The sequence below is a fragment of the Carettochelys insculpta genome, chromosome 1 (genome assembly GCF_033958435.1).
Source record: "Carettochelys insculpta isolate YL-2023 chromosome 1, ASM3395843v1, whole genome shotgun sequence".
NCBI classification, from domain to species: domain Eukaryota; kingdom Metazoa; phylum Chordata; order Testudines; family Carettochelyidae; genus Carettochelys; species Carettochelys insculpta.
In genome coordinates, this window is record NC_134137.1 from 205432157 (window position 1) to 205453820 (window position 21664).

The window sequence follows — 21664 nt, forward strand, 5'->3', positions numbered from 1 at the left end:
AATGTGGGTGCCAGCTTCAGGGCAGACTGTGAAGAAGGAAGGTACAAACCCCAAACTGGTTGCGTGTTCTGTAATTACATTTCACCGATCAAGTGTCACATGTAACTTCCTCAAGCACTGTAACAGCCTTACCATGGAGTCACAGACGGTCCTCTTGGGTACTTTGTTCTGTCTTGTCACCCAAACAAGCCTGCCTTTCTAACAGACAGTTCCTCACACCAAAACTCAGAACAATATTCTGGTTACTCCCAGTCACATAGAACCAGTCATTTACCCCAGGTCAGTGGTACCTCAGATTTCTCACTAAAGACAACATATCTAGCCAATGCTATAGTAAACTAACTTAAAGGTAGAAGAAGTTGAGAATTATTGACAAGGAGTTAAAACAGGTAAACATAAGGAGACAAAAATGAGTTAGCTTTCTTTACATGTCAAAAGCTAATAGTAGCTACTGTATGTGTAAGCTCAGAATGTCCTTTAGAGCTAATTCAAAATAAATTTGTTGGGGATCCCTTGCTTATGCTTAGAAATATTGCTCTCGCTGAATTCTAAGCAGCATAGTCGATGATATCTTCTTACAAGGGATTTTTATTCTCCTTTTCCAGCACTGAAGCTGTGGTGGGACAAGGGCCTGTGTGCGTACTGTCTCAGGAGTGTGGAGAAGTAATCAATAGTCCAGGGAATTCAATGCCAAAAAGATTAATAATTCTGCCCACACTCTTTTAAAATACTGCAAACTTTCCAGTAATGTTTTCCAGTTTCAGTTGTTTTAGTAATTTATTTCAAAATACATGTCAGAAACTGTGTACGGAAAATCAAAATTTCAAAATTCTCTGTGAAACGGAATAGAGACTCAGCTCTGGCAGTCTGCTGGTGGAGATCTCCCCCCTAAAGCTTGAGGGTCTGGTCTACACTGCAGTTAGACACTTTCAGTTGGCCCATGCCAGTTGACAGGCCCATAGCGCTCGGGCTTAGGGGTTATTCAGTTAGCATTGAACATTCAGACTCAGACTGCAGCCCAAGTGCTGGGATCCTCCCACCTCGCACAAAGTCCTAGAGCCTGGGATCCAGCCAGAGCCTGGAAGTCTCCACTGCAATTAAAGTCCCTTATTCTGAGCCTGCGAGCCCAAGTCAGCTGGCATGGGCCAGTTGTGGGTGTCTGATGGCTGTGTAGACACTTTCTCTGAGGGAGTCCACCTAGTGGGTTGCCCCAGAGCCAAGAAAGCCTGTGACCCTGGGCTACCAACGAGTCATGAGCAAAAATGTCCAGGCTTTTGCTGCTCCATCACCCTGCCAAGCATGCAGGTGAGCTGGCAGGATTACATCGTGACCCTGGCTGGGTTCCGATGGAACTTTGTAGGAATAGAATAATCCACTTGAAACATTTCAATATCAATGAATCAGGAAATTCTGAAAAAATAATGTTTTGTTGAAATTTTTCTGAGCAGCTTGAGTAAGGCATTTTCCCCAGGGAAACCTTAGCCTAGCAGAGTTGGTCATTTAGGGTTTTTTTTTTCCACCCCTCCCCCCCACTACAGATGCCTATAATGAAGAGGACCTTATGCTGTACTGGAAACATGGGAATGAGTCACTCAGCACAGATGAGCACATCTCCCTTTCCCAGTTCTTCATTGAGGAGTTCAGTGCTTCCAGTGGCCTAGCTTTCTACAGCAGTACTGGTACAGTATGCACATTGGCATTCGAAGATAAAAACATAGCTCAGCCGTACATTGTGACACTTCACATTTTAGTTTACTATTAATAGGTAAGGATAATCAATATTATCATTTTCCACTAAAAGACCCTAGAGTTATAAAGAGCCTGCTCTATTTACTCACAATGGATCTGCCTGCACTGCGGCTCCAAGTTCTTTTGAATTACATTACACATGTAACTCACTGTCTCTATAACACAGAAGAGCCACATACTTTTCTACATACTGGTTCTTTAAAGAAGAGCCTATAGAAAGGGGCCATGTAGAGCAGTTAAATATCCAGTGCAGCCAGCTCTTGCAATATTTGATACTTTCCTTAAGGCTCCTGGAGTCAGGGGATCACACAGAGGGATCTCAACAGCAATGAAGGGTCCTGTGGCACCTTATAGACTAACAGAAAAGTTTTGAGCATGAGCTTTCGTGAGCACAGACTCACTTCATCAGATGCTGGTCCACGAAAGCTCATGCTCAAAACTTTTCTGTTAGTCTATAAGGTGCCACAGGACCCTTCGTTGCTGTTACAGATCCAGACTAACACGGCTACCCCTCCGATACAGAGGGATCTCAGATATCCTTTATTTAAAAAGTACATTTCTAGCCCTCTTGGTTCCAGAGAGAAAGCTTGAACATATAAACACTTGAAGGGTCAAAACCTAGAAGGCAACTGAAAAGAATCCCAGAATATATTATTTTCTATAGTCATGGCTTTATGGTGCCTGACTAATGAGCATTAAATGCTAGCTATTATATGCTATGAAAACATCCGATAATCATGATGCCTCTGTGATGGACTGGATCACAGGGGTCCCTTGGGATTGTTACCTGCTGTGTTGATCATGCCACTGAGCCCCCCAGCCTGCCCTCTGTGGTGCCCCAGCACTCTGTCCTGGTGAGCCAGAAGCTCTGGTTTTCCCCTGCCAAAGTACAACAGTCCCCCAGCAGAGCAACATGGATGCTGAAGCAGCTCAGCTGTGGGAGGGCTCAGCCAGAAGGCCATTGACAGTACCTAGGAACAGTCCCCAAAGAAGACCAAAACCCCCAAATAAACTTACTCTGTATAAAAGTTTTACACAGAGGAAGCTTATGAGTTCACCCTCTTTATCAATGAAAAAGAGAGATGCACAGTAGTTGTCCCCAAGGTAACCGTTATTTACCCTGGGCTTGGTAATAAACAAGTGTTGTTATTAAGTATAAAAAGTGGGATTTAAGTGATTGCAAGTGAAAGCAGATAGATCAAAGTAAGTTACAAACACAAAATAAACAAAACATACCAGCTAACCCTAATGCAGGTTGAAACTCTCTAGTCCAGCACTCTCGGGACTTGACCAGTGCCAAATGAGAGAATCTGCAGGACAATGGGAGGTCAATATTGTCTAGCAGCATTACCAATGCTTCCACTGCTTACCAGGTTCTTAGAAGACATTTAGGGGTAAATTATAGCTAAATAAAAGCACAGAACACTGAGAGCCAGGACTGATAGCTGTAAACAAATTTTATTGGACCATAGAGAACACCCATGATAAGTAAAATAAGGCTAAGTAAAATAATGTTATGTTGTGGATGTTGCTGGACCAGAGACTGCTGGACTACAGAGGTTCAACGTGGGGTAGTTTTCTGCACCTTTAAACAGCTGTGCTTTTTCACTCCAAACTTAGCTCCATTTTAATAGAGTGAGTGAGTAATGGTATGTAAAGCACTTTGAGATGAAAGTCATTATCTAAAATGAAGGTGGTGTTATTACTATAAATTTATTTTATTATTCCTTAGAATACTAATATACTGTAAAGACATGTCAAAAGCAGAGGTTGGTCAACACAGTGCTTAATTTTATGGGAACACTAATCTTTTTTTCCCCCTGCTCTCTTTCAACAGGGTGGTACAACCGCCTTTTTATAAATTTCACTCTAAGAAGGCATATTTTCTTCTTTGTGCTACAGTCCTATTTCCCAGCTATGCTGATGGTGATGCTGTCTTGGGTTTCATTTTGGATTGACAGAAGAGCTGTTCCTGCCAGGGTATCATTGGGTAAAGCTTTTTGCAATCTAGTTTTGGCAGCAGATGGGGAGGCGTGGAAGGAAGAGGGCATTAGGTAGTTCAGCTGGGTTCTGATTGGTAGTCATTATGTGGCAGTGTATCAGATCGGTGTCTGAGTGACAGCTTTGTTGTCATCTTCGCATCTCCATTCCTGTTACACTTCTTCTGCCCTTGGAAATGGGGAAGTCTACAAATCAGTTTTCCTGTACTACAAAACACACCAGGGGTCACTAGAGGGAGAGGTATTCTGTGTGCTTCCCCTTGATGAATTGCATTTCAATCCACCTATTACAGAGAAAAGATTTGCCCCCACCCTCACAGAAGAAGAAGAAGAAAGCAATCTGACCTCCAAGTTCTGTGGATTTGTGTGGGGGGATATGAATGGGAGATATTCAGAAGATACAAGGCTAGCCATGTGAATGCCTTCTGGCTCTGTATCAGACGGGTAGCCGTGTTAGTCTGGATCTGTAGCAGCAACGAAGGGTCCTGTGGCGCCTTATAGACTAACAGAAAAGTTTAGAGCATGAGCTTTCCTGAGTTAACTCACTTCTTCAGATGCTGGTCCTGGAAATCTGCAAGGCCAGGTATAAATAGGCCAGAGCAAGGCTGGGGATAACGAGGTTAGCTCAGTCAGGAAGGCTGAGTTGTATTGTCATCAGTAGATCTGGAGGTGTGAACTCTGAGAGAGGGGAAGCTGCTTTTGTATTTAGCCAGCCATTCACAGTCTTTGTTTAATCCTGAGCTGAGGGTGTTGAATTTGCAGATGAATTGTAGCTCAGCAATTTCTCTTTGGAGTCTGGTCTTGAAATTTCTTTGCTGTAGGATAGCTACTTTTAAATATGCTACTGTGTGGCCTGGGAGATTGAAGTGCTCTCCTATGGGTTTTTGTATATTGCCATTTCTGATGTCTGATTTGTGTGCATTTATTCTTTTATGTAGAGACTGTCCAATTTGTCCAATGTATATGGCAGAGGGGCATTGTTGGCACATGATGGCATAAATTACATTGGTAGATGTGCAGCTGAATGAACCCACGATGGTGTGGCTGATCCGGTTAGGTCCCGTAATGATGTTGCTGGTTTGTATATGTGGGCAGAGCTGGCAATGAGGTTTGTTGCATGGATGGGTCCCTGAGATAGAGTGACTGTGGTGCAGTGTATAGTTGCTTGTTAGGATTTGTTTTAGGTTGGCAGGTTGTCTGTGAGCAATGATAGGTCTGCCTCCCAAGGCCTGTGAAAGTGTGGGATCATTGTCCAGGATGGGTTGTAGATCCCTGATGATCTGGCTCTGTATTAGTTCAGGGGTCTATTGTCATTTTCCTCCACCTTCTGACCCTAGCAGTGTGCTTGCATTGCAGCTGCCCTGCCATGACTTATTCCTTTGACAGATGCTCATTTAAAGTCTCCTCTGCTGCCCCCACCACCACCCAACACACACACACATATGCACACTGCAAAAGGTGATCTGCATTGCAGAAGGGGAGCAGGAAGTGCTGGGGAAGCATTAATGTTGACTTGAGCTGCATTAACTGTTGAATTACCTCTGCTTGCTTGGAGTGGAGGAGAGGAAAGTATGCATGCAAGCCTGGCCCTAACCCACTTCCAATACATCAGAAGATAAGATATAATTTATTTATTGGTGTAATAAAAGTTTTTAGTTCTCGTGTCTCCTGCTATAAATGAAACTCCCAGTTAGCTATACATATGGAGAAACTATCAGGTGTTATTTTGAGCAAAGTAATAATTCTTGAGTCTCAAAAGGTCATTTAAAATGTTGACATAACTGTGCTCTACTGAAGTTAGCAAGTTACCAGTTTTTTTCTTTAAATTATACACACATTCCTATAGAAGATTATGCCTCACTATTTCTGAGAATAGTTAGTGTGCACTCCAATAGCATAGTTAGATAATGTCCAGTCAGGTTTAACAGCAATTATTTGTAAACCTGATTGTTTTAAAAAGCTGTAGTCATAGATGCAATGCATATTGGTTTCTGCAACATATATACATTTTTAATATATAAGTTCTTCTTACATGGTACATTTGGAACTCCATTGTTCAAATGAGTGATTTGTAGAAAAGGGAAGATAAAGTAACTGTAGATTTCAGTCAAGTTAAACCAGAAGAAAACTGGAGTAAAATTTTGGTGAATTAGGCCTTGTGTATTGAGTAGAACTACTAGGAACACGTCTGTCAAAATGAAATTTAGGTGTGGGGGGGAGGGACTATTTGTCAAAATTCCCATAAAACATGTTTTTCATTCTGATCAGTCAAGCAACTGATCAGAACTTTTAAAAATTTAAACTAACTTTAAACAAAACATAGTTTTTGCTAGTATGTTGTACCAATCTCTGAACTGCAGTGATATTGGCCAGTGGTTTGATTCATATAATTCAAAGATATCTCCTTGCCTTGAATACGGTATTCAGTATTTGTAATTAGCTGAGCACTCACAACTATTATTGATTGAATCGGGAGTGAGTTGGAGGCACTCGGCATGAACCTATATCAGGGCTTTACAATGGATAAAAATATTTTTCTCACACACATACAATCACCCTCTCGACCCCACTGCTGCGGAATATTACTGAAACAAAATAGCTAAGCAAATTCAGCACAACATGAATTGTTATATGAATAAGGAGCCAGAGCACCTGTTTATCTACCAAGTATGGATTGTAATTCACAGGTATCTTGGCTATATGCTATCATCAGCCCTCCTCTCCTATGTTTGGGTGTTGCAATGGTTGGCTTCTAGTCCCCAGATTGAGAAGGAGTTGCAAATGACCTTAACCCAGAAGTGCTGAATTTCTCACACCAGTAGCCCTGTACTCTGAGTTATGGCTACATAAACCAGCACATTTTGCTGCATTGTTATGATGATAATTAAAATTTTCAAATAAGGTTCAGTTTTGTTTTTAAAGCATCTGCAGTTCACAGATTCATAGATGTTAAGCCTAGAAGTGACCATTTAATGATCATCTAGTCTGATTTCCTGTAGAACTCAGTCCTCAGAATTTCAGCCAACAACAGCATCAAGGACATACCTCTGTTTTGAGTAAAAGCATATCTTTTTACAAATATCTCCCGTCTTGACTTACCTAGTTAAGATTAAACGTCCTTGCCCATAAAACTATATCCTCATCAGCAACAGAGATCAGGAAGAAATTTAACAGAGATCAGGGAGAAATTCTCCGCCCCCCCCAACCCATTGTGGAATGCTGTATAGTGGGATGTATTAGACTTTCTCCTCAAGCACCTGTCATTGAGCACTGTTGGAAAGAGGATATTAGTCTGTGAAGGCCAATTTGTCTGTTCTGATATGACAGTTCCTATATAGTCAATCCCCAGCCCTTTCAAGTCATTTTCATTAAGGCTATTTCCATACCCAAAATAAAGAGATCTGACAATCGATATTTAACAATTGGAGAATCATGCCATCAAATAGGGTTGCAGAGATGTAGCTTAGATCATCAGATCCTGTTGTTTTATTTTTCCTTTGAGTCCATGTGTGACAATGATGTGCCATCATGACACTTCACAGTTTACTGATGTTGTGACGTCATTGTACAACACAGTGAACCTCTTGGTTCTCTTCTGAGCTGCTAGAATTGAGTGAGGGGAATCCTTACTCCCACTTTTTTGTTAAGGAGCTGCCACAGAAATTTAAAACAAATACCTTCCTAATTTCTAGAACGAATTCTTGGGGAAGTTTGGGCTTGACTGTGGTTTTTAAGGCACTGGCTGTGCTTTGGTACAGGGACGCTGGGGAGAGCTCATGGGAAAGAGAACTTGAAAGCATATTGCAGCAGAAGCTTCTAAAGGCATAAAGCCAGAGGTAGGCACAATGGGACTGATATTCCCCTTGCTTACTCTAATTTACACTGATGTAGCTCCACTGATTTCAGTTGATACAGTCTTGATGTTTGCTGGTGCCCATGAGAAGTGAATTAGGCTCAGCACATACACAGCAGTGGCCACTTCTGCAGCCTTTAACTGTATGGGCACATTGTCCCTTGCTCCAGCCTACGTGAGCCTCTTCAGTCCAGTTCTTATTCATTTTCTAGTGCTGTGGTTGTACTTTTTTCTCCTGGGCCTTACCTCATGGAAACACAAGAAACATCCTGAGCTAAGAGTAGGCACATTGTAGCCCTTTGTGTGATTATCAGATTTCCCACAGATTGAACAAAGAAGTGACCTAATAAGTCTGGTGGTATATTCGCTATAGGGTTACCATATTTGAACTTTCAAAGAAGAGGACGCCCCTGAGAGGGAGTGCATCTGTATCAGTATCTACCAACTCCCATTGTATTAATGCGTTATATCAAATAGTGAGTTCAAATATGGTAACCCTATTTGGGAATGTCCTGTAAAATGACTGTTCATGATACACTCCATAACACATAGTCTGTACAAAGAGTCAAAGCTGGTAGTGACTGGTTGTACACAGCCAGCTTTGCTGAACAAGGAGATGGTGGTCTATTCAATAAAAACAACTGGATCTTGTTTTGTACTAAATTGCTGGGTTTTTTTTTTTGGGCAGGTATAACCACTGTGCTGACAATGTCAACTATAATCACAGGAGTAAGTGCCTCCATGCCACAGGTGTCTTACATAAAAGCAGTGGATATATATTTATGGATCAGTTTTCTCTTTGTCTTCCTCTCTGTCATTGAATATGCAGCTGTGAATTATCTCACCACAGTAGAAGAGAGAAAACAACTCAGAAAAAGAGGGAAGGTACAAATGTGTGTGTTTTGTTGTCAATAGGCAGCCCTACAGAAGCTACAAAGTAATCCCAATAGGATAGCATTCTGTGCTGTGTGTGCTGTGATTGTCTCCTCCCAGTGACTGACTAACCATTCATTCCTTCCTTCCAGCTGATAGGAGAGGAGGTACTTCCACTCTCTAGGATCCTGAGTAGGTCTGCTCTCCCCTCTTCTTGTGTGGGAGGGAAAAGATAAAGGGCATCTATACCTTCATTTCTCTCACCCATATTTTTCCATTCTTTCTGGTCATCGAGAGGAAAGGTCTCCATCCACTCTTTCTCCCCATTCCCGATAGGTAAGGGCCCCTATCTTTGTTCATTCTGGCATCCCGAACAGGATGGGATCTCCTGTTTTAGTTATTTTTGATTGGAGAGAGAGAGAGGTCACATGTCATAGCTCTGTTTCCTGAGGGGATGAGTGACAGTGTTGTTCTTAGAATCAGATTTCTAATGCAAATAATCCCATTGGCAAGTTATAAAATGTACTTTCCATTAACTTTTCTAATATTCACTTAAAATTCCTTTTCCCACAAACATTCCTACCTCTAAACCCATCCAGTACATAAGCTCTGGGAGAACACAAAAAGGGGACTCATATAGCTTCAGTGAATTTACTGTTTTATTCAAAAGAAAAGTTAATAAATTATTATGAGGTGTTCCCCTGGCTCTAGTTTGCCTCTGGCTACGCTACTCTCAGTATTCACTTGCTCTTGTCATAGTCATGGTTTTTTTTCCCCACCCAGAACATCCATTAGTGCACAGAGTCTCCATGTGGGTGATTATTCAGTGCATAGAGTTGATGTATTCAGCACCCCAATGAGTGCTTATTATCCACACATTAATTATTCTCTATTGCCAGGTTTCAGGAATGTATAACATTGATGCTGTGCAAGCAATGGCCTTTGATGGCTGTTACCATGACAGTGAGGCTGACGTTGACATGGCCACCTTTGCAGTCCACTCTGAAGACAGCCCAGCCCGGGGACGGGCAGTCAGCATACCCAATCTTGATGCAACACGTATAAAAAGGAAGAGATCTTTGAAAGGAAATGTGGGCAGGATTATTTTGCAGAACAATCATGTCATTGACACGTACTCGAGGATTATATTTCCCACTGTGTACATTGTATTCAACTTTTTTTACTGGGGTTTGTATGTATAAAAGAAAAACACTGTTATCTGTGCACTATTTTGCATGTAAGGATAGCTGAATCTATGGTTTTGAAAATCCCAGCACCAATAGAAGAAATATTTTAAAGGTTCTGAAACTGATTTAGACATCACTCATGAGGATATTGGTTTGGTGACAGGAAAGGTATAAATTAAAAACCAAAATAATTCTGGCTTCTTCGTGCTCTGTATGTTTTAATTCTGAATGTTAAGATGGTTTTTACTTGGCACACTCAGTGCTTCATTACAGTAGCCTTACATCCAGGTTACTTCCACAGGTGCATAGGTTTTTGCACATCAAAGGACCTTTCACCATACCGCTAAACATTTGTCAGTACCAGTAAAATGGATATAAATGTATTATCTAGTTTAGCATGCTGTAACCGTTATTCCCTATTCAGCCTCTCTGCTCCTTCCCAGTCTGTGACCTGCGTAAGAATGATGCAGGCAGCATGAGAATTCTTCTCCAAATGTTTCTTTTTCATCTTAGCTTGCTGCATTCCTGTTGTGCTGGCCAGTTTGCAATATACATCAAGAGCCTTAGTGTTTGGATGGAGGCTTGTCAGAGGGAGATGATGGGTGAGGAGTGAATTGGAGACCAGCCATAGACAAGAAGTCAGCAGGGCAGAGTTCTGTGCATTGTGCATTATTACAGTCTTACACAGCCTAAGTTGGTCCCCAACTTTCATGCAGCCACCCGTGTTTTGGAGTGGCCTTATATATGCTATTATATATTCCTTGAAATGTAGAGGATCCAGTATGTAACAGTATACACACTAGTATTATAATACTCTAGAGGCAGTCTCTTAGCTGAATGAATGGGTTAGTACAAGCAGACCCTCTCAAGCATATTTTGTATGTCATTCATTTTGGACTCCATCTAATTCAGCCTCACATAAACCTGGTGTTACCTTGCTGCTTCCATAAGTTACTCATTCTGCAAACTGAACTCTTAGAATACAAGATTCTGGCTCTTCTATTCCACATTGTGGTCTTGGAGGTCAGAAGTTATGGTGAGGAGAAGCTATGAATGGCTGCTTGGTCCCATGATTCTGATCATGGATCAACGTTCTGAAGATCACTGAGCATAAGAATTACAACACAGAGGAAATTGAAGGAAAAAGTTATGCAGATGCAGAGTCATATTCTCATTTTGTCAATCCCCAAAAGGAATCCTGCATGGATTTCCCTTTGGTTCCGGCATTGGGGCACTAAACCTATGACATCAAAGCCAAAATGCAGCTCAGCATCTGCAAAAGAGAATCAAGTAACTGTGCAATAACTGATGTGACTTGCCCAGATTAGTTGTACTCTCCATAGGAATTTGTTGGTTCTGTCTCTCATGAATAAAACAAATTCAACATGGAGCTATTGCTGGTAGAAACTGTCAAAAGCTAAATGTCTGCCACTGCTGAGTTAAAATAAAGGAAATAGAAATAAAGTTGAAAGTATGAATCACTTTCTGGCATGTCTGATTTCACTGCTGTGATACTATTTGTACATAGAATGAGGATCTGTTCTTCTGTAAAAAGCATTTGTCACGACTCCAGATATGGGTTTGGAAAAGTTGGTGAATCACTGCACAGACATCCATGGAGTGAGTGAGGTTTTTGGCAATCACCTTACTGACAAACAAATTATCATCTCTAATATTGTTTGATATGGTTCCAGGGAACCCTGTCATGGAAAGCAGAATTGTGAATTTGGAATGACAGTGTTGGGAAAGTAAAATCAAAAGACATGTAAATCCTACAACAAAGCCCTGGTATTAATACACAAGGACTCAGGCTGAGCACATTTATGTTATATTATAAAAGCAGAGGATCCTTAGTATGTCACCATCACCACCACATACTGCCCACTCTGTCCTGCACGTTTCAGCCAGTTTGAGAAGCTCCCATCTAATTGTCCCAGTTGTGCTTTGCCAAATTTTCAACCCTATGAACTACTGTAAAAACATCACTTAAAATACACATTGTTGTCTGCTCTGTTGGAACATGCTTTCCCAGCAGCTGCCAGTAAAAATAATATCACTGGAACTTCTTGGTTGTAATTAGATAATCCCTATTCTCAAATTCTTACTGACTAGCTGATAGCAAAAGTTCCCTAATACTGAATGCACAACTCCAAAAAGTGACTCAGCAAATGGGAGAACAGGAGAAGTTTGAAAAGGAGAGGAAAAAGAATAATTTCTGTATTTCCTTTTATAGCACAATTTCTTTAGTCTTCTAATGCATTAGGGCAGTTTAATTTTTTTCTGAAAGATGCCAATTCAAATTAGAAAGCCGTTATTCTGCTTGGTGGAAGAAACAGGTATTTACACTGATATAGTATCAGAGAGGTGGCCGTGTTAGTCTGTAGCTTTGAGAACAAGAAGAAGTCTTGTGGCACCTTATAGACTAACAGATATTTTGGAGCATAAGCTTTCATGGGCAAAGACCCGCTTCGTCAGATGCACTGATCTTGCATCTGATGAAGTGGGTCTTTGCCCATGAAAGCTTATGCTCCAAAATATCTGTTAGTCTATAAGGTGCCACAAGACTTCTTGTTGTTCTTACACTGATATAGAAAGCAAATGCAGAAGTACCTGTTGATAAAGTGCTTTCAACATGAAAAGCCCAATGTAAATTGTTAAGTTAAAATGCTGAAAGGGGCAAGCCATTTACTTAGGCCATCTACATATGCTGCTTGCACTGGCTGGGTGCTTATAAATTTTTCATGATGCAATGGGAGATGATGCCAAATATGTTAGAGTAAAATTTCAAAGGGCTGCAGAAAGATCACAAACTGATTACATGTATGATTAATAAATAATGACAGCACTTATATTCCATATTTCATCTTACAGAGCTCTCCAAACAGCATTACTAATCTTCACAGAACTCTTTTGAAGTAAAAGTATCTTCCAGACTGGGAAAGTGACAGACAGTACAGGCAGTTTTTGTAGTTCTGACACACCATTTGCAGGAATTCATCTGAAAACATTCAGGTAAATGGAGTTTCATCTACAAGTACATTGAATGGAAGTAAAATGTCAGAAATACTTGTGTGCTATGTAACCGTAAAGGGGGCTTGTATACACTGCAGCTAGTTTTGGTATCATTTATGTCGCTCGGGATGAATAAGCTACCCCACTGAGCCGTGTAAGGCTACGTCTACACGTGAAGCCTACATTGAAATAGGCTATTTCGATGAATAACGTCTACACGTCCTCCAGGGCTGGCAACGTCGATGTTCAACTTCGACGTTGCGCAGCACAACATTGAAATAGGCGCTGCGAGGGAACGTCTACACTCCAAAATAGCACACATCGAAATAGGGATGCCAGGCACAGCTGCAGACAGGGTCACAGGGCGGACTAGCGCTTCCGGGGCAACAGCTAGCCGCCCCCTTAAAGGCCCCCTCCCAGACACACTCAGCCTGCACAGCACGCAGTCTGAGGAGCCATAGGCACACAGACCCCGGGCAACGCAGGCATGGACCCCCAGCAGCAGCAGCAGCAGCAGCAGCCAGAGGTCCACCCAGCCCTCCCGGCAGGAGCAGGGCTTGCCCTGATCCATGCCATGCGGGAGGCAGCTGAGCACCTCCTTGCTACACCGGAGGAGGAGCTGCCCCCAGGGCAGCAGGGCTCAACCCCCAACCCTGCAGCACCCCGCCCCCCCCGCCTCACACGCCGGCGGCTGTGGAGCTACCCCACCAGCACCGACTGGTGGGAGCGGCTAGTGCTTGAGGAGTGGGACGACGACCGCTGGCTCAGGAACTTCAGGATGAGCCGTCAGACATTTCTGGAGCTGTGCCAGTGGCTCATCCCCGCACTCAGGCAGCAGGACACTGCCATGCAGTGTGCCCTCCCTGTGGAGAAACGGGTCGGCATCGCTGTCTGGAAGCTGGCCACTCCAGACAGCTACCGATCCGTGGGACAGCAGTTTGGTGTCGGTGAGGCCACCGTTGGGGCTGTCCTCATGGAGGTAAGAGAACCCACGGGGGGAGGGGAGGGCGGGGGAGGGGAGGGCCACGCACACCCTGCTCACCCCTCATTGGTGCTCTCCCATGTGCTTTCCCTGCAGGTTGTGCGTGCCATCAATGCCATGCTCCTGCACAGGCCCGTGAGGCTGGGGGACCCAGATGCCACCATTGCGGCCTTTGCCACCCTGGGCTTCCCCAATTGCTTCGGGGCTCTGGATGAGACTCACATCCCCATCCGCTCCCCGCATCACAGTGGAGGACGCTACATCAATCGCAAGGGCTACCATTCTGTGGTCCTCCAGGCCTTGGTGGACAGCCGAGGCCGTTTCCAGGACATTTATGTGGGCTGGCCTGGCAGCACCCACGACGCCCGGGTTTTACGGAACTCGGGCCTGTGCCGCCGGCTGGAGGCGGGGACCTACATCCCCCAGCGCGAGATCCCTGTGGGGGACACCACCATGCCCCTCTGCGTCATCGCAGATGCGGCATACCCCCTCCAGCCCTGGCTCATGCACCCGTACACGGGCCATCTCTCCGCTAGCCAGGAGTGCTTCAACCAGTGCCTGAACCACGTGCGCCAGGTGGTGGAGCGCTCATTTGGCCGCCTGAAAGGACGCTGGAGATGTCTCCTGACCCGTCTGGATGCAGGCCCCAACAACATCCCCCTGATTGTGGGTGCCTGCTGCGCCCTGCACAATTTGGTGGAGAGCAAGGGGGAGGCCTTTTTCCAGGGCTGGGCTGTGGAGGCCAGCAGGGCCGACGTGCAGCCACCCGCTGCCCCCAGTCGGCAGGTGGACCCCGAAGGGACCCGGGTCGGGGAGGCCCTGCGGGCCCACTTCGATGATGAGGCCGCGGGGTGAACTCTGCCAGGCCCCCCACTGCCCACGCCTTCCTCCACAACACTCCCTGCCCCAACGCCCACACCATGGAGCACCCAACCGCACCCCCCTCCCACTTTTCCTGGACAAATGACAGCACGCACTTGTGGCTGAACTTAAACTGCTTTTTCTTTTAGAACTTTTTTTTTTTTTAACTATAAATAAAACAAGAACAAACTATATACAACATGTGGAACAAAAGTAATGTGTACAAATAAAATCATAGTAATAAAAAAGTTTGTTCAGTAATAAAAAGAAAACCAGGGATGATAACGGGGAGAACTATTTACATAGGGGGACAGGACACACGGGGGGCACAAATTAATGTCAGAACTATATACAAGGGGGGGGCACGTCCTGGGCCCCTCGCCCCTAAAGTCCGGCACTGGGCGTGGGCGGCTGGGAGCCCCGCCGCGGCCGCAGCCCTGTCCGGGGCTGGCTGGGGGCGAGGCGGACCGGAAGATATGCCCGGTGAGTCTCAGCTGGCTCCAGGGGTCCCTCGGCGCTCCGGCCCTCGGTGGTGGGTGGCGGGGCGACGGCGGATGGGACGGCGACGTGCGGAGCAGCTGGTGGTGCGGCGGGTGGAGCAGGCAGGATGGGCGCTGCGGCGGCCGGCGTGGCATGGGGGGCCAGGTAGTCCACCAGGCGGTTGAAAGTCTCCATGTAGGCCCCCCATGCCTCTTGGCGCCAGGCCAGCGCCCGCTCCTGCAGGTGTAGGTGGCGTTGCTCCACCCGCAGGTGCTGCTCCATGACCTCCAGCTGCCGACGGTGGATGGCCAGCAGCTGGGGGTCCGTCGCTGTTGGCTGGTGGTGGCGCGGGGTCCGCCATCTAGCCCGCCGTGGGGCTGGTTGGTCCTCGGCCGAGGGGCTTGCCTGGAGCGATGGCCCCGGAGGGGTCTCCGGGACCACTGATGCGTCGCCGGCGCTCTCTTCCGGTCCTTCCGCTGGTGCAGCTGCAGGACACAGGAGAGGAGGGGGGGAAGAAGAATGGAGACAGGCGTTAGTGTGGGCCCCGAGCCGTGGCCTTTGTGCCCCCAGCCCTGTGCTGCAGGTTCCCCATCCCCGGGAGATGCTGCTGTGATGGATGGGGCTCAGGGGTCCCCCTGCACTGTACCCTGTCCCCTGGTGGGAGCGACTCTCACTTCACTCCGCAGGGTCTGACAGGAGAGGTTTCTTAGGCCACAGATGCCCAGTTTCTCCCAGGAGTGACAGCACCAGCTGTCAGAAGAGACAGTCCTTCCAACCTGTCCTGGGGAGAAGACCCCAAGGGGTGCCCCTCTGGGGTGTAGCTTTCCCCCTCCTCAGGCTGGCTGCCTTCCAGCTCTCCCTTCCCCTAGCCTCTACCTGCAGCCCCCGCACCCCCCCCCCCCGCCCCCGATTCAAAGCCAGCTCGGCTCCTCCCTCCTCTTTGTTCAGGGCAGAGGTGTCACCTGCCAGCTGTAGCCCCAGGATCATCCTTTGCCCCTGGGAGCTATTCGGCTCTTGTTGCTCATATCTAGCCTGAGTCTCCCTTTTGCACTCCCCCCACTCCATCACATGCTGCTGCTGCTGCTGCTGTGGGGTGTCCCACCCCCTCCTCCTGGGGGTCCCTTGAGGTTCCGCTCCCCCCTGCCCCGGGGATGGGGCATGGCACTGTCGTGTGGGGTGGGGCGGGGGCAGGGGCTGATGCACTGATGTGGGGGACATGGCCCTGCTGTCTTTGGGGCCATGGCCATGTGAGCATGTGGGGGGCCCTGGACACATATCTATTATCCCCGCCCCTCAAGCCCAGGGGTGTACACCAGAGGGGGGTACATACCTGTCGGTCCACTCCCACGGTCTGGAGATCCCCAGGGGGTGGAGGCCTGGCTGCTGCTCCGGGATGGCAGGAGGAGGATCTGCAGCCCGGATTCTGCGGAGGAGGAGCCCCCCTCCTCCTCCTCCTGCCGCAATGGCTTGGGGGTGGGCTCCGGGGGGGGGCCCCCGGGGTGCGGGGCTTACCTCCGGGGTGCACTCTGGCTGCAGGGCCTGCTGGGGCTCGTCAGCCAAAGTATCAAGGGTGGCCAGAGGGGAGGAGGTGTGCCGGGGGCCCAGGATGTCCCTGAGCTCTGTGTAAAAGCGGCAAGTGACGGGGGCAGCCCCAGATCGGCCGGCCGCATCCCGGGCCTGGGCGTAACCCTGCCGCAGCCCCTTCACCTTACTCCTGACGTGATCAGGAGTGTGGACAGGGTGACCCCGGGCAGCCAGGCCGTCGGCCAGCCGAGCGAACGCATCCACGTTCCGCCTCTTGCTCCCCATTACCTGGAGCACCTCCTCCTCGCTCCAGAGCCCCAGCAGGTCCCACAGCTCGGCCTCTGTACAGGAGGGGCCCCGCTGCCGCTTGCCGGCCTGGCTGCCAGCCTGGCTGGGCTGGCTGCCCTGGCTCCCCTTGGGGAGGGTCCCCTGGGGGCGCTGGGGGGGGCTGCCGGGCGGCCATGAAAGGTCCTGTGCCTCCTGTGGCTGCTGAGGGACGTGCAGGCTGGCCGCGTGTCTGAGCTGCTGCCTGCACGTTCCCTCAGCTTCCTGCACAGGAAAGGAGGGGGAGGGGACCTTTAAGGGGCCGCTCCACGCAGCCACCATTGAGCTGAGGGGCTGGAGAGAGCGTCTCTCAACCCCTCAGCTGATGGCCGCCATGGAGGACCCTGCAATTTCGACGTTGCGGGACGCGCAACGACTACACGGTCCCTACTTCGACGTTGAACGTCGAAGTAGGGTGCTATTCCTATCCTCTCATGGGGTTAGCGGCTTCGATGTCTCGCCGCCTAACGTCAAAGTTAACTTCGAAATAGCGCCCGACGCGTGTAGCTGTGACGGGCGCTATTTCGATGTTAGTGCCGCTACTTCGAAGTAGCATGCACGTGTAGACACGACTTAAGTGATGTCAGTGGGAGAGCAGCTCAGGGATGTGGGAGCTCTCCCATCAGCACTGAGCAGTTTCACCAGACACACTAGAACATGCCTGTACAAAACAACTTTCCAGGTTCACATAAGCTTTAGCAGGAAGAGGGATACAAAGCATGCTTCCAATAAAACATTGAAAAACTTTCTAAAGCAGTGCTGGAGCCATGCTGTAAAGTTTTGGCCCCGGTCTGCGAATACTTTGGGGCCTATCTTGCTTTGCTTGCATTAGGAATGTGACATCAGGACATCAGTCCTGCTGAAGAAATCCAGAGACTGTGGTTTTTTAGAGATGCAAATGGGAACAGTTGTTTGGATGTATATATGCAAATATTAAATGGAGTGTGTATATGTAAATAGCAGCTTATTTGCAAAAGGTGCTGGGATGCAGGAAAAAGCAGTGGTGTTTTGCCTGTTGTAAACATTTTATTGTTGTAAAGTCCCAAATTAAGCTATCAACCTGGTAGGAATTGTGGAATTCCCACAATGCTGCGGGGGGGGTCATCATTGCTGAGTAAGACGTAGATCCCACAGGGCTCCCCTCACCAGGGCTCTGTAAAGTAGACGGTGAGGAGGGATACTAGTTGAACCAACTGGCTGGGAGCCTGTTGGTCATGCAACTGTAAGTCTGGTCTGACTAACTCACCTCCCCATCCTCCCCCACATTCAAAACCGGTATTGAGTTACGTGTGGCTAGGTCTGAAGCCACTGAGAGCTGAAATCACTTGTGGCTAGACCCAAAGCTCATGCTATGGACAGCTGAACTCACTGGCAGCTGAAACCACAGAGAGCAGGACTCACTGGGTTTTGCCTACAACTAAACTCACAATACAGAGGGCAAGGGGCCAGTAGGGTGGCTAGCAGAGCGCAGTGGACAGGCGGCTGACAGGAGTGACTGAGGGGCGGGGGGCCAGCGAGGGGGCGGCCAGCAGGGCAGCTGGCAGGAGCTAGCGAAATGCCGGACCAGCAGAAAGGTGGCATTGCCTCAGGATCAATAAGCAAAAATGTATCAGGATGATGTTTCAGGGCCTGCACGGATGGGACAGAGTTGTAAGTGGGGCATTTGAAGGGGGCTACTGAGAAAGTTTGGGTATATGAATGAGACCCCTCTAGGATTGGATTGGTGAGCCTGAGAGGCAAAGGACACCGCTCAATCCATTTGAGCTGAGACAGTTACTTGGGGGTTGGTCATGAACTCTGGATGTTGTATTTTCCCAAGCTAATGCCAGGTGACTTCTCTGCCTCTTTCATTAAAAGTTTCTTTCTGCACTCAGATTCTGTGCTTGCGAGTGGGGAACCATGGCCTCTCTGAGGCACCCAAGGGTGTGTGAATTTCCCAGGCTACTGGATGGGGGTGGGGTCAAGCCGGTTCTATGTGAAATGGATGAAAAAGAACCCCTCAGATACTGAACTCTGCGCTGCTTTTGCCAACTGCTTCTGGCAGAAGGGTTACATTTGAAGCACCCAACGTTTGTCTAATTAGAGGGAACATGGACGAGTTGCATGCTTTGAAGTTAAGCATCCAAGGGTGGGCAGGCCTGAGGTGGCTACCATCTTTTGCCTGACTTGCATAACTCACCGGTGAGGGGCTTTATTGCTTGCGGTGTTGTCAGCAGGAAGGGTGATTTTTTACTGCGCTGTTTTGGATGGCTAAGAAAGCGATTTATTAGGTGATGAGCTTTTGTGGGAGACCCACTTCAGATCACAGTGGGTCTGTCCCCCGAAAGCTCACCATCTAATTCCTTATTCTGTTTGTCTTCAATGTGCTACATGGCTGCTGGTTTGTTTGGGCAGAGTACAGCCTGACACGGCTGCCTCTCTCCCACTGTTTTGGTTGGCTTTTTCTCAAGATGAAGCTTAGCCCAAGAAAGGAAGTTAGTTTACAGCCCTCCTGGCTGCAGGGATGAAGGGAATTAGGGGCTGGAAAGGCGGCCTGAGCGTGGCGGCCCTGGCTCGCGCTTTGCGAGCAGGCGAGGCTGATGGGACGGGACGTGCCCCACGGTAGATTCATGCCCATAAAACTTTTTCTCGGCCCCTTTTGCACAGCGGCTGCCGCGACGCGTGAGGGAGGCGATCAGCCAGGCCGCCGGGTGTGTTTTACATCGGGCCCGCAGCGCGGCACTAACCCCGCCTGCGACCTGCCCAGACTTGCCCCTCCCGCTCGGCAGCTGGGGGGAGGGGAGGAGCCGGGCCCGCGGGGCGGAGGCGGGGGAAGAGCCGCGCGGATCAATCGCCTCCCGCTAGCCCCACGTGCGCGGTGCCTGCAGCCGGCTGGTAAGTGAGTGCTGCGCCTCAGGCCCTTCCCCGCCCGGGGCAGCCACGTGGCGAGCGGTGCGGGGCAGCAAGTGTTGCTCCTGCCGCGGGCGGGAGCAGGGGGGGTCCGGGCTCCCCGCCTGCGCTAGCGCCGGGTGAATGGAGCACCCCCAACGCCGCAGTCCTGGAAACGCCCTGAGGGCAGCCCTGGGCCCCCAGCCGCTGTGCAATCGCTGACCGTCGCCCCCACTGCCCGCTCGGGCCGCGTTGTGCTGGGCGCGGACGGGGGGAGCCCGGCTGCACCAGTTACGGTGGGGGAGCTCGTCCCCATGTGGCCAGGGCCAGGCGGGGGTGGAGGGGCTTGGCGGGCTGTGGGCTTTCGTTTTAATGGGGGATCGTAGAATGGGTGTTTGTTTTCAAGCGTTCCCCGCTCCCACGCAACGAGTCAGCGTTGTGCACAACTGGAAGCTCTGAGCATTTTTAAATCAGTTGCAGCGGCCTAAATGTTCACAGTTGTTGGGACTTGGCGGTGGGGAGGAGGGATGCCTGGCAGTGGTTATTGAAAACGAGCAGTTCTGTAGCTCCTTAAACAGTAACAAAATGATTCGGTAAGGAGCGTTCATGGGTGAGACCCACTCACTTGGAAATGACTAAACTTCATTGACTAATAAAGAAGTGCTCCAGGACTGCTTGTTTTATTTATGAAGCTACAGACTGACAAGGCTACGGCTCTGAGAGTAGTATTGAATGAGTATAGATGTTGGGTTCAAAAAAGTTAAACCTTAGTAATTGCTGCCCCACACACTGTCAACTTCGTGTGGCAAAAAACAAGGTAAATATCTTTTTAAAAATCTTCTGGTCTGCTTTCCATTAGTGTTTTTCTTACTTGTCCGGCTGTAAACTTCTGGAATGAATGGAGGTTTGTTGTTGGTTTATGTGTATGCTCTGAAATTGATTTTTAGCTACATTTATTGATGAGCTGTTCTTTCCAAGACCACAAATAAAGTGGTAACTATGAAAATATTCTGTTTAATGTTGAAGGTAGGGAAGAAGGGAAGGGATAATCCTCATGAAGAATCATCCCGGTTAAAGTGTTTGGGATAGAGGTGTCCTGCATTGTTAAACAACAAAACTATATTGTGGTAGCACCTGTCCTCACTGGTCTCCCAATATTATACTTCATACATACAACACTACGAACATGTATGCCTGTCTCTGGCAGATGGTAACAGCCAACTGGCACACTATACAAGAGAGTGGGGATGTTTCAGAACATTGTTTCTTCCGAAGCCCTACATTCTTTCATTTGTCCAACCTGTAATGCAAGGCTGAAGGCCTGAGGTGACCATGTGAAGGTTCAACCCAGCTTTTTCAGGAAGCCATGGTGTTTCAGATCCTAAGAGTGGGTTCCACGTGAAATATTTTGATTTAAAACAAAAAACAACCTCCCCAACCCTAGAATATGAAATTAATGATGCACATTAAAAACTGACTAACTTGTGGATCTAAAAATCCAGTTGTAAATGGAAAATTGTCACTGAGCATGTATGTCTCTAGTGTGGTCCTGCAAGAGACCGGTTCTTGGCCCTTTGCAATTAGCTATTTTATCAATGACCTAGACGTAACATAAAATCATCACTAATAAAGAGGACCTGTCACTGTACAGAGCACTCTGGAGCATTTGATGGTTGAACACAGTAAACTATATGTGATTTAATACCTCTGTCTCTAGGAACAAAGAATATAGGCCAAACTGGCAGGACTGGGGGCAGAGGGTCTCTATTGTGGGAAGCAGAGGGAGCTGTGCTAGTCTATATACTATCAAAACAAAAAGCAGTCTTGCACTTTAAAGACTAGCAATAAATTATTTTGCTAGTCTTTAAAGTGCTACTTGACTGCTTTTTGTTTTGTGGGAAGCAGTGACTCTGAAATAATTAGGGAGTCCTGTCAAATAATCAGCTGGATG

The 21664-nt window shown here is 47.7% G+C and overlaps 2 protein-coding genes across 4 annotated transcripts in view; both read left to right on the forward strand.

Annotated features, from left to right (window-relative positions):
* GABRR3 (gamma-aminobutyric acid type A receptor subunit rho3) overlaps nucleotides 1-12644 on the forward strand; it is a 59274-nt gene extending 46630 nt beyond the window's left edge. The window contains exons 7-11 of the mRNA XM_074983494.1: nucleotides 1539-1679; nucleotides 3587-3739; nucleotides 8291-8487; nucleotides 9375-9663; nucleotides 12534-12644. Of these exons, the coding sequence (XP_074839595.1) occupies nucleotides 1539-1679; nucleotides 3587-3739; nucleotides 8291-8487; nucleotides 9375-9663; nucleotides 12534-12556 (803 nt within the window). The 3' untranslated portion in view covers nucleotides 12557-12644. The remainder of the gene's footprint in view (nucleotides 1-1538; nucleotides 1680-3586; nucleotides 3740-8290; nucleotides 8488-9374; nucleotides 9664-12533) is intronic.
* Nucleotides 12645-19536: 6892 nt separating this feature from the next.
* RIOX2 (ribosomal oxygenase 2) overlaps nucleotides 19537-21664 on the forward strand; it is a 39713-nt gene continuing 37585 nt past the window's right edge. For 2 of the 3 annotated variants that reach the window (XM_074998325.1, XM_074998340.1), the window contains exon 1: nucleotides 20498-20530. The gene's annotated coding sequence lies outside the window, so the exon portion shown is untranslated. Of the gene's footprint in view, nucleotides 19720-20497; nucleotides 20531-21664 lie in introns of those variants that run through there. The other variant, XM_074998331.1, reaches the window with a different exon arrangement.